The sequence below is a fragment of the Podarcis pityusensis genome, assembly GCF_964106645.2.
Source record: "Podarcis pityusensis genome assembly, chromosome: 13".
Taxonomy (NCBI): domain Eukaryota; kingdom Metazoa; phylum Chordata; class Lepidosauria; order Squamata; family Lacertidae; genus Podarcis; species Podarcis pityusensis.
The window spans coordinates 8,258,898-8,271,463 of NC_138038.1; the positions used below are offsets into that span (position 1 = coordinate 8,258,898).

The 12,566-nt window shown below is 46.2% G+C and overlaps 1 protein-coding gene and 1 long non-coding RNA gene across 2 annotated transcripts in view; one reads left to right on the top strand and one right to left on the bottom strand.

The window, feature by feature from the left end:
- The window catches only part of LOC308460448 (transmembrane protease serine 11E-like), a 64,108-nt gene that overhangs the window by 48,368 nt on the left and 3,174 nt on the right, over positions 1 to 12,566 (bottom strand). The window contains exons 2-3 of the mRNA XM_080976878.1: positions 5,122 to 5,261; positions 3,170 to 3,288 (exon numbers count right to left, since the gene is read on the bottom strand). Of these exons, the coding sequence (XP_080833004.1) occupies positions 3,170 to 3,288; positions 5,122 to 5,261 (259 nt within the window). The remainder of the gene's footprint in view (positions 1 to 3,169; positions 3,289 to 5,121; positions 5,262 to 12,566) is intronic.
- Positions 1 to 12,566, top strand: part of LOC308460687 — a 197,869-nt gene that overhangs the window by 26,151 nt on the left and 159,152 nt on the right. The window lies entirely within an intron of this gene.

Here is a 12,566-nt window from a genome sequence, read left to right on the forward strand (position 1 = left end):
ATGTTGATACATACACCGATATAACCACAGTGCATGTCCTTAAATTACACTGCCTTTTTACAATCTTGAATATATCCAATAGCAGGTTTTTTCCATCTTCGTTCCCCATATGCCACCACAAGCCTACCCAAACTGGGCTTCCGGTCCTATTGTTTTCACCTCAGCCATTGACTCACTAAACAGCCTGAGGAGCCAAGCTTCTCTTCTCTCACTCTCAATCTTTCCCCGCAATTTGCACTATGGAATTAATAATCCTGGCCTACCTTATGGACTGTTGTAGTAGGGGTAGAAAAAACGTTTGAATGCTTCCACCAAATGTGGATTTGTGAATGAATCCCTGCATATATACAAAACTAGTCTCTGAGGAAAAGGCTAGGGCAGAACTCCTGTGTTGCATTTGTTTGGTCTGTACAACAAGAAAATACTCAGTTTCCTGTCCTTCTTTTAAGATCATTTGTTCGATATATTTAGGTTCTCAGTAAGTGAACACGTGATTGTTTAAAGAAGAACAGGAAACTGAATATTTGCTTGTTGTACTGACCAAACAAGTATATAGGCGTCTAAACAAAGACATCTGCACTCTCAAAGCCAGAGTCATAAACCTGTAACCAATTAAACATTATCTCCACCATCATCATCTTCAGTAAGGCAGCAAATGGAAGGATTCACATGGATTAAAAACCAATTTCCAGAGGATAATCCAATTGCAACAGAACTGCCAGCAGCTCTTTAACGTTCAAAATACACACTCACTTTTGAGTACAATAAACGAGAATTCACTTACGGGATATCCAAATGCTTTTTTGTACTCTTTCGTTTAGACTGTTTTGGATACATTACTTTCCCCCAGTACTTGAACACTAATCAATTGCACAGGGAAAAAGCAACACTGTTCTCACATAGTAAATTTACTGATGCCTGCTTGGAGTGTATGAAACGCAGGGCTGAGCCAAAAGCGATACATATATTCCATGAACAACTTCAGCAGTTTAAAAATGTTTCCCTACGCTTGTTAGTTGAAGTCAGCTGTTACCTGCCAATGCCCACAGAGTAAGCTGTCCTGGCATGCTTAGCCTAGTTTATGGGTAGGCAAACTAAGGCCCAGGGGCCGGATCCGGCCCAGTCGTTTTCTAAATCTGGCCTGCGGACTGTCTGGGAATCAGCATGTTTTTACATGAGTAGAATGTGTGCTTTTATTGAAAATGCATCTCTGGGTTATTTGTGGGGCATAGGAATGGGTTATTTGTGGGGCGTAGGTTCTTTTCCCCCCTTCAAAATATAGTCCGGTCTCCCACAAGGTCTGAGGGACAGCTGAAAAAGTTTGCTGACCCCTGGCCTAGTCATTTCCCCTCACTTTAGGAGGAAACAAGCCTATTGTTCTCCCCTCAATCTACCTGTGAATTTAGTGATGTGAAGACTTCCAACCACATCTGGAGACCCCCAGGTTCTCCATGCCTTCCACAAATAGTCCAAATGCATCAGTAATCCTTTCCGTCATATGAACGCCACAGACCAAGGACAGAGATACAAGTCTAGCTTTGACCCCTGCTCAGATAGCAACTTGATCACATTCAGAAGACCTTATCTGTGAGATGGGCCATTTTTGCTGGGATCTGACATGATGTGAGAAGCAGTTGTTGGGGGAAACAATCACCCATCATTCTTATTTCCTATAATGGGTACTGCTGAGCAACGAGGACAGGAGGAAAAATAGGACAGGGCAGTGGTTTTCAACCAGTGTGCCATGGCACCCCAGGGGCCTTGAATGGTGGCCAGGGGTACCGTGGGAAACACTGACCAATGTCCCACTTTAGTTCCTTTCCTCTGATGTCTTTTTGTGCGAAATATACTCGGAGTCAAGAGTGGATTTCAGGCTCTTTATTCAGCTCATAGTTGTGAGGAGGAATGGAAGTTCCCCCAGAAAGTCTGCTTTATATACATTATTTACACAATGGGCCCCACGTGATTGGCTAATTCCGGGATTCTCCTGTAGGCCAATCAGGTTGCGGATTCACTTCCACCTGGAGCTGGATTGGGTGGCTCCTGTGGACCGATCAGACTGCTGCATTCTGGGTCCTATTGTTCTAGGACCAATCAGACTGCTGCATTCTGAATCCTATTGGTCTAGGACCAATCACACTGCTGAATCCTATTGTTCTAGGACCAATCAGACTGCTGCATTTTGGATCCTATTCAACTCAGTACATAACATTGTGTCTCTACCTCCCAAAGGCTTGCACAGCTATTTGTTGCAGCAGCCCTGGCTACCAGCTCCGCAGGTGAATGGTGCCTCGGGCTGGTCAGGGGGCACTGGTTGCCAGGAGTTGAGGCGGCCTCGGAGTAAGCAGACAAGTGGGCGAGGAAGCCCAGCCAGCCAGTCCGCCAGCCCTTGCTGTTGGGAATGGACAGATAAGTGGGAGGCTGGCAGGCACTGCGCTGGCCTTTCTTCTGCTTGCTGTGTGCAAGGTCTGCCTGGGAGCTGAGTGCCCAGTGCTGAAGGAGAGCCTTTCTGCCATACAGGCCTGGCAGCGCCCACTGCTGCCTCCTAAGGTAAGGTGCTGGCCTCCTGTTCACCTTTGGCCAGTCTCTGTTGCGCCACTAAGGCTGGGGGCATCCTCTTCCCAGGCCCCTGGTGGGCAGTGTCAGGAGGCACCTCTCTTGGGGGCTGGAGGGGGCAGCTCAGAGATCGGGGCAGCAGCTGCCCAGAGGACTCCCAAGGAGAGAAGGCTGAGGGAACACTCCACAAGGGAGGGTGTTCGAAAAAGGGTGAGAGCTCTGCAGGCAAGGGGTGACATAACTGGACTTCAGAGCCCCACAGGGGTGCCACAGAAAGAATGTAGCTGGCCAAGGGAGCCGTCAACTCAAAAAGGTTGGAAACCTCTGGAATAGGGAGATCATATACCACCAACTGCCCTGTGACAAAGATCCAGGAGACCAAGGTGGCAAGCAGGAAGGAAAAATGTCCTCAGAGCCTGTTCCCACCCTCCACAGGGACATCTCCCAGCAACTGCCCAGTGGGAAGGATCCCAAGGGCTTCCCAATTTCTTGATATTGCTTATTGCGTATTCTTTTAGATGTCATTTCATGTTACTCGTAAGCCGCCTTGGAAAGATTTGCATCTCCAACAGTGAAAATAAACAACTGCGATGAACAAATAAATTGCACATACCAGTTTCTCAATCCAATTTCCTGCCTCTCTAAATCGATCTGAGGACTGTCGAGACAAAGCAGGATTGTACTGGACGCCCATAATTTTGAAGTTGCTGCTGAAGTAGGTTAATCTCTGATCTGCAAAAGAAAAAGCGGGGGAATGATAAGGCCTCTGTTGTGTTAGAAAGTCCACATCCCTCCAGAACCACCAATAAATACATACAACTAAATATCTCAGAATGAGCATGCGGGGAAGGGGAGAACAATTCTCTCTCCCTCTTGCCACACTTGGCTACCTTAAGCCACACTCTCCCCCTGCTCAGGCTCACCAGACTTCTGGAATTGGGCCTGGGAAGGTGTAAGTAACCTCAGCTGTTTGAAAACAGCTTAGAACTTTGAAGGAAGGGCCATAGCTCATGGCAGACAATGAAATTTGCATGGGAAAGATTGCAGATCTGATTCCCAGCATTTCCAGGTTGGGCCAGGAGATAATCCTGAAACCCCAGACAGCTGCTGCTGCTGAGCTGGACTTAGTGTAAGGCCATTTCCTATGCTCCTATAAAGCAGCGGTTCCCAATTAGCTAATTACTGAGGGCCCCCCTATTTTTCAAAAGCCAAGCCACGGACCCCTTACTTTTGATAACTCTACGGTAGTTACCTCTGCAAAGCACTTTTTGGAAGAAAATGTCGGGTATCCCCTAATAAGCAAAGGATTGTAGGTATACTAAACAAGAGAGTAGGGCTGAGCGATATCTGGTTTGCAACATCGTGATATATCAGCAGCTAAACAGATTCCGATATATCACGATGTCTGAAACAGGAGATCAGGCGTGGAGATGAGGGAAGGAGCAGCTGTGGAGATGGAATGGGTGGGGGGAGGAGAGGAAGCAGAGTCACCTCGACCTCATGGTTTGAGTGCAAGGGGATGGGGGATGCTTCAAGCCTTCATCAGTGGGGCAGCCAGCGAAGATGCATATCCACTGTGGCTGCTGCTGCTTTCCTGCTGACTGAGAAAAGCTGTTCTGCCTCAGTGCCAGGGCATGGTAGTGCCACTGTGCCTTGTGAGGGCAATTGGCTGCCCTGCTATCTGTCAGGATGAGGGAAGACAGCCCAGATCAGCAGTGCTATCGGCTGAGATCATTGCCAGATTTACATATAAGTTAAAGAAGCTATAGCTTAGGCCCCCACTCTCTTGGGGGCCTAAAAAAAAATTAAAGGGAAAAATAAACTGGATGTACATTTCCAGAGGGATGTGGGTGGCGCTGTGGGTTAAACCACACAGCCTAGGACTTGCCGATCAGAAGGTCGGCGGTTCGAATCCCCGCGACGGGGTGAGCTCCCGTTGCTCGGTCCCTGCTCCTGCCAACCTAGCAGTTCGAAAGCACATCAAAGTGCAAGTAGATAAACAGGTACCGCTCTGGCAGGAAGGTAAATGGCATTTCCGTGCACTGCTCTGGTTCGCCAGAAGTGGCTTAATCATGCTGGCCACATGACCCGGAAGCTGTACGCCGGCTCCCTCGGCCAATAAAGCGAGATGAGCGTCGCAACCCCAGAGTCGGCCACGACTGGACCTAATGGTCAGGGGTCCCTTTACCTTTATGGGGAGGGAACCATGAAAAAAAAATCATTCAATTCCACTAGGATCTGTTTTACTGCATCCAATGTGTCTGAGCACACATAGATGTCTTTTCTTGCTTTCTCTTGACTCCACCCCCAGTCACTCTGCCTGCCCCCTCTACTGCTCTCCCACATCTGTCCCATTTCCCTTCTTTTCTCTCAGTTGCTCCACTTTCTGTTCAGCCGCTCAAGGGCTGGTCTGAACCTTAAAAATCACAGAGAGTTAGAAGAGGAAGTCGGAAACAGCACCACTCTTCAAGCTTCCTCCTTCAGGTCCATGAATTTTCTGAAAGTGGGGAAAGGTCCAATACTTCCATTCAGAAAGCAGCGCTGCAAATTGAACACGATATTTACCATATTTTCTGTCTTGCGGAAAGTGTATGAAGTATACAAAGAGACCGATGGCGATGGCTGCTGCAATCGAAGCGCCCAAAATGATGAGAAGGATCTTCCATGGTTCAAAGTCTCTGTGTCTTCTGGCTGACTGCTGTGCTCTGAAAAAGTCAGCAAAATCATTCTATTTAATAAACAGAACCATTGCCCCAATTTTTTCTTCCTTCTTTGGTAGGCATCCAAAATTAAATTAAGCCTGTCTCATTTAAAGCACATGGCACACAGGCACACTGCAAAGAATCATGGGAACTGTAGTTTATTAAGAGTGCTGGCAACTGTAGCTCTGTGAGGAGTGAACTACAGCCCTCTGAAGCTTTTTGGAGAAGTCACATGCTTTAAATGGACACTGACTGCTTTAGATGCATGGTGTGAATGTGAACTGAGAGTCCCATGGACTGCAAGAAGATCAAACCTCTCCATTCTGGAGGAAATCAGCTCTGAGTGCTCACTTTAAGGACAGATCCTGAAGCTGAGGCTCCAATACTTTGGCCACCTCATGAGAAGGGAAGACTCCCTGGAAAAGACCCTGATGTTGGGAAAGATGGAGGGCACAAGGAGAAGGGGACGACAGAGGACAAGATGGTGGGACAGTGGTCTCGAAGCTACCAACATGTGTTTGACCAAACTGCGGGAGGCAGTGGAAGATAGGACGTGCTCTGGTCCATGGGGTCACGAAGAGTCGGACACGACTAAATAACTAAACAACAACAATGTGAATGTGACCGAGTCTCGAGTTTTGGAGGATACATTACTTCCTTTAACCATGAAACTGACCTCAATAAGAGTTTGAACTGTTACCTGTGTCATGTAATAATTTAAACCATGGATGTGAAGTAGAGAGAACCTAACAAGCACTCTGGGAAGGAGGGCTACAACTGAATACCCGTGCTTACAAAGGATCAGTCTTACAATAACCACAAATACAATATAATCGATTTACTTAATTAAAACATGCAACATCCAGTCCAAATAAAGCTCATCAAATTTGTGAACAAAAACTTTTGGTATGTTATCCGTCTTCCAAGCAATGAACGCACGCTTGGAATCTCAAATTGAACTTTTAAGAAATCAACACAGTTGTTGTGAATTGTATTTTCTGTCCCAGACTTTTCCCAAGGAGGTCAGGGATGAATCCATAGTTCTCCTCTCCTTGTTTATACACACAACCCTGCAATGTAGGTTAGGTTGCAAGAAGTCACCAAATGATCCAAAGTCACCCAGTGAACTAATCTCTCCAGTTCTAGTTCAACTATACAGTATACTGCTCCAATGCACTCTATGTGGGGCTACCTTTGAAGGTGACCGGAAACTACAACTAATCCAGAATGCAGCAGCTAGACTGGTGACTGGGAGCGGCTGCCAGGACCATATAATTCCAGTCCTGAAAGACCTACACTGGCTCCCAGTATGTTTCTGAGCACAATTCAAAGTGTTGATGCTGACCTTTAAAGCCCTAAACAGCCGCGGTCCAGTATACCTGAAGGAGCGTCTCCCCACCCCACCCCCATTGTTCTGCCCAGACACTGAAGTCCAGCTCCGAGGGCCTTCTGGAGGTTCCCTCACTGCAAAAAGTGGAGTTACAGGGAACCAGACAGAGGGCCTTCTCGGCAGTGGCGCCCACCCTGTGGAACGCCCTCCCTTCAGATGTGAAGGAAATAAGCAACTATCTGACCTTTAGAAGACATCTGAAAGCAGCCCTGTTTAGGGAAGTTTTTAATTTATTATTATTATTATTATTATTATTATTATTATTTTGCACTGTCTCTTGGTCCGATGAAAAACTGCCGCTATGTCAATAAAACACATGGCAAGCAGTCCTAGGTTTGATTGCAAAATGAGAACCAAGTGACCTTGGGCAGTTACTGTCTCTCAGCCTCACAGAATCATGTGGACAGAAGGGGTGAAAAAGAAAATGGAGAAGCACCCTGAGCTCCTTGAAGGAAAGAGCAGGATAAAGATGTACAGAATCGTATTTGTTAACAGTGAACTCATTCTCCAAGTGTGACTCCTCATGTGGCCAAAACAGCACCATCCAGAGACACAAGACGGAGGTATCTGTAGGCTTCAGAAGAAGCCTTTGCAGAAGAAGGTTTGCAGAAGAATAAGTTTTCAGAAGAAGGTTTGCAGAAGTCCAAAAAAATAAAATAAAACCTCATTCTCTAATGGAGGGAGACACCCAAGAGGTGTGTGCCAAAATCAGCCCTATGAGGACTGTGCATGCTCAGTAGTCACAGAATGCTGACTGATAGTTAGGGGAGGGGCACTGGCCCTACCATTAGGCAGGTGGAGGTGGTCAAAATAGTGAAACTATAGTGGAATATAGCACAAGTTTAGCACTCATTATGATATTATTTGCAAATGGGGTTGTTTTTATGGAAGCCAAAAACATGGAAATGAGCACCAAACTGGTGGCTATACAGTGGTACCTTGGGTTAAGTACTTAATTGGTTCTGGAGGTCTGTTCTTAACCTGAAACTGTTCTTAACCTGAAGCACCACTTTAGCTAATGGGGCCTCCTGTTGCCGCTGCACCGCCGGAGCCCGATTTCTGTTCTCATCCTGAAGCAAAGTTCCTAACCTGAGGTACTATTTCTGGGTTAGCGGAGTCTGTAACCTGAACCTGAAGCGTATGTAACCCGAGGTACCACTGTATTCCACTATCCTTCCAGAAGTGGCTCTTATGTAGTCTGGAAGCCCAAATATAACGCAGAGCCTAACAGGGAAGTGTCATGAAAATTGAATAAACTGTCATGTGAATGCAGCCTGAATGCCAGTATAAGAAGCTGGCTGGTTATAGCTCTGAGTTATCTTTGTCCTGCATCAAACAAATTAATTTTCTTATTCCTATGGCAGACATTGTTTATCTGCACCAAAAGTTCCTACTTAATTGTGACACCTTCAGTTTCCCCAGGCGGGAAAGAGTCAGCATCCGGAAATAAATAAAGCCCTTAATTTCCAAACTAACTGCAAATGAGATTTTTAATTATTCTTAAACAATTGCCAACGCTACCTTTTATGGGGGGTGTTTTGAATTCCATAATTTACCTATGCATTGTGTGAAGGAATTCTTTGTTTTGTCTGTCCAGAATCTTTCAGCATGCATCTTTGCTGGATGCCACTGAGTTCTAGTACAGTGGTACCTCGGGTTAAGTACTTAATTCGTTCCGGAGGTCCGTACTTAACCTGAAACTCTTCTTAACCTGAAGCACCACTTTAGCTAATGGGGCCTCCTGCTGCTGCCACGCTGCCGGAGCACAATTTCTGTTCTCATCCTGAAGCAAAGTGCTTAACCTGAAGCAATATTTCTGGGTTAGCGGAGTCTGTAACCTGAAGCGTATGTAACCTGAACCATATGTAACCCGAGGTACCACTGTACTGAGAGAGGGAGAAAAACTTCTTCCAAGTCACTTTCTCCACAATATGCGTGGGATCATATCAGAAACTGGGATGGCTTCTGTAATTCCGGGACTGTCCCTGGGAAATCAGGACACTTGGAGGAGATGCAGTTCTTTGCAGCTGCTTGTATGGCGACTCCCCACTTCCAAAAATCCGAGAACAGCTTATCTGTGCAAAGTCGGAATCAGGGCTGGATTTAGTTTGATGAGGCCCTAAGCTACTGAAGGTAATGGGGCCCTTTATATGTCCAGCTGTCCTTTGTCAACAACAAATTGTCAGTTTTTTTGTGTTGAATATATGCTATATGGTAATTTATGGACCTACAGTCATACCTTGGGATAAATGTGCTTCAAGTTAAGTATTTTCGGGTTGCGCTCCACGGCAACCCAGAAGCAACAGAGTTCGTTACTTCCGGGTTTTGCCGCATGCGCATGCGCAGACGGTCAAAATAACGTCATGCACATGTGTGGAAGTGGCAAAACGCGACCCGCAGTTGCATTCGCTTCAGGATGTGAACGGGGCTCCTGAGGTACCACTGTAATAGGTATCTAAAGCCATTTGCACATAACAAAATAACCAGTCCATGCAGAATGTAGGCACCCTATACAGTGGTACCTCAGGTTAAGTACTTAATTCGTTCCGAAGGTCCGTTCTTAACCTGAAACCGTTCTTAACCTGAAGCACCACTTTAGCTAATGTGGCCTCCCTCTGCCGCTACACGATTTCTGTTCTCATCCTGAAGCAAAGTTCTTAACCCAAGGTACTATTTCTGGGTTAGCAGAGTCTGTAACCTGAAGCGTAGGTAACCCAAGGTACCACTGTATATAGAAATGAGCAAACCAGTGATATTTTAGGGAGCAGACTAGTAGGCGGGGCCCATTACTTACATATCATAGGAGCCTACACAACACAAAACACTGTTGCTGTATGTAGGTTTATTTTATATCTTATATTTTGGAAATGCACATCCAGGTGTTTTTTTCTTTGAATTTTTTTTTGGGGCCCCAAGAGAGCAGGGCCCTAAGCTATAGCTTGTTTAGCTTATACATAAATCCAGCACTGGTCGGAATGACAGAATGTGGAAGGCAGCGTTGGCAGAGAAGCTAAACCAGAGCTGCAGGTCGGCTCGAGGTGACACACTGCACAAGAGAATAAGTTTTCTGGTTTTCGTTTATTGCATGTACCAACACAGTCCTCAACCTATCAGATGTCGTTTTGGTTGGATTTACTCACCAGCTAAACTACGGCTAGCGTTGTCCTGCTATGAACTGCATTGCTTCTTGCTTGTTAATTCCTGTAAGCAAAACTGCAGACATGTCCTGCTTACATGTAGCAACAGGGTTATGCTACTCCCTTGGGCTACAGAAGTCTTATTACCATAGATATTGCTCCCCGCCCCCTGTGCTTCCTTTTTTTTTTTTTTTTTTGCTTTTGCTTTTGCTTTTGCGCTGGCAGGTGGAGACAGAGAGAGTACTGTGCAAGGCCCAGAGGATAATTGAAATATTCTGGCATGTCCAAATGACAGCGCTTGGCACTAGAGTGCAAAATCATCCAGCAATTCAGCCTCTTGTCTGTGGACTTCCATCTCTCTAAGAACCGGGAGAGAACTGGAAAGCAAATAGAAGGTACTCTTACATGCCACCCCAGTCTCTGAGCGGTGCAAGATTTCTGGGATTCCAGGCATTTCCCCAGGTCCATGTTTCCTTTTGGAAAATGAGGCACAGCGGAGACTATGTTGTCTTTATGATATATGGCCTATTTACACATGCAGGGACGCTGGTGGCGCTGTGGTCTAAACCACTGAGCCTCTTGGGTTTGCCAATCAGAAGGTCGGTGGTTTGAATCCCTGTGACGGGATGAGCTCCCGTTGCTCTGCCCCTGCTAACCAGGCAGTTTGAAAGCACACCAGTGCAAGTCGATAAATAGGTAGCACTGAAGCGGGAAGGTAAAAAGTGTCTCCATGCACACTGGTTTCCGTCACAGTGTTCCGTTGTGCCAGAAGCATTTTAGTCCTGCTGGCCACATGACCCGGAAAGCTGTCTGTGGACAAACAAACGCCGGCTCCCTTAGCCTGAAAGAGAGATGAGCTCCGCAACCCCATAGTTGCCTTTGACTGGACTTAACCATCCAGGGGTCCTTTACCTTTACCTTTACCATATATCCAACTTGAGCCTATGATGGAGGGCTTCCCAGCACCACACTCCAAAATACCCTTGCTTCACCCAGTGCTACGGCAGCCTTGGAGAACTCAGCCATTGCTCTCAAACATTGCTCTCCAGCCCATTGCTTTGCTATCTCCATTGCATAACTCCCAACTACAATCATAAACTCTCATCTAAAACACCAGCCTTGCTTTTTAAAACTAACTCTCGGTTGAAAGAGGGAGGGAAGGCCACTCATTTGCAAATGAGATTTGTCATTGATCCTTACTTGTCCTAATCGCTCCTTATCTCCAGTCTATCGCCTCACTGGCTTAGTCCTGGCTTAATTAGCTTTTGACACTTGTTGGTTCCAGAGGATTAGGAGCATCTAGTACACAGCTCAAATACACACATGGGTCAACTAGCCTATCTTAATTAGCTTTTGACATCCCAAGCCTTAATTAAATTCTAACATCTACTTGCCCGAAAAACGTAGCACCCAAGAACTCATAACAGTATATTAAATCTATGCTGGATGGTATTGGCTGTGACCAAAACGAACATGAGTTTTATCTTTTATTTCAGCAGCCTAGAAATTAGTCTCTGGTATGCAAAGTTACTAAGGGATGTGGGTGGCGCTGTGGGTTAAACCACAGAGCCTAGGACTTGCCGATCAGAAGGTTGGCAGTTCGAATCCCTGCGACGGGGTGAGCTCCCGTTGCTCAGTCCCTGCTCCTGCCAACCTAGCAGTTCGAAAGCACATCAAAGTGCAAGTAGATAAATAGGTACCACTCCGGCGGGAAGGTAAACGGCATTTCCGTGCGCTGCTCTGGTTCTCCAGAAGCGGCTGGCCACATGACCCAGAAGCTGTACGCCAGCTCTCTTGGCCAGTAAAGCAAAATGAGCGCCACAACCCCAGAGTCGTCCGTGGCTGCACCTAATAGTCAGGGGTCCCTTTACCTTTACCTATGCAAAGTGACTGTAACTTTTAAAGGTATTTTCCTCCACCACCCAAAAGTCAAAGCAGAGCAATTTCCCCTGACCCAGGATCCAAATTTGACTGTAGGGGTGTTCAGAACAGCCAGCTTAACACAATGCAACATTCCCACCACTGAATAACGTCAGAGGTAGTGGAAAGGTTTGAGCAGCAAGCTGCATTTCCCAGCGTCTCTCCATCAGTCAATGAAATCAGGAGATGACAAAGGTTCCTTAGCTTCTCTAAGCTTTCCTCCCTCAGATTTCAGAGTCCTTTCTTGGGTTCCATGATCACTGCAGATGGTGACAGCAGTCTTCTTAATACTTCTTCTTAACTGTATGTCAGTTCAAAAATTACTTTGGTAAAATACATATTTTGTTACACACAAATGGCTTTAGATACCTATTAGGTCCATAAATTACCACACAGCATATATTCAACACGAAAAACAGCGACAATTTGTTGTTGACAAAGGACAGCTGGACATAAAAAGGGCCCCATTACCTTCAGTAGCTGAGGGCCTCATCAAACCAAAATCCGGCCGTGAAGCCATGACTGTTTAAAGTGAAATGATACTGCTTTAAATGCACAGTGCGGATGGATAAAGAGGATTTGGCACATGAGGGCGCAATGCTCCTCTTGTGCTGGACTCTGCTTCGCCACTCTCCCAGAAGAACTGAAAATGGGTAATTCTAGACATAAAAAAACAACAACAGCTCCTGAGATTCACCAGAGCTGCTCCCTGCATCCCACCCTGAATGACACATTTTGTGTGCAAAGCCCACCCAGGAACCAGAATGTTTGGTTTCAGGACTTGGCAACTCCCGTTTGCTTACATACTTGGAGACAACGAAACATGTGCCACAATCCTACGATGTCTTGCTCAAGAGCAAT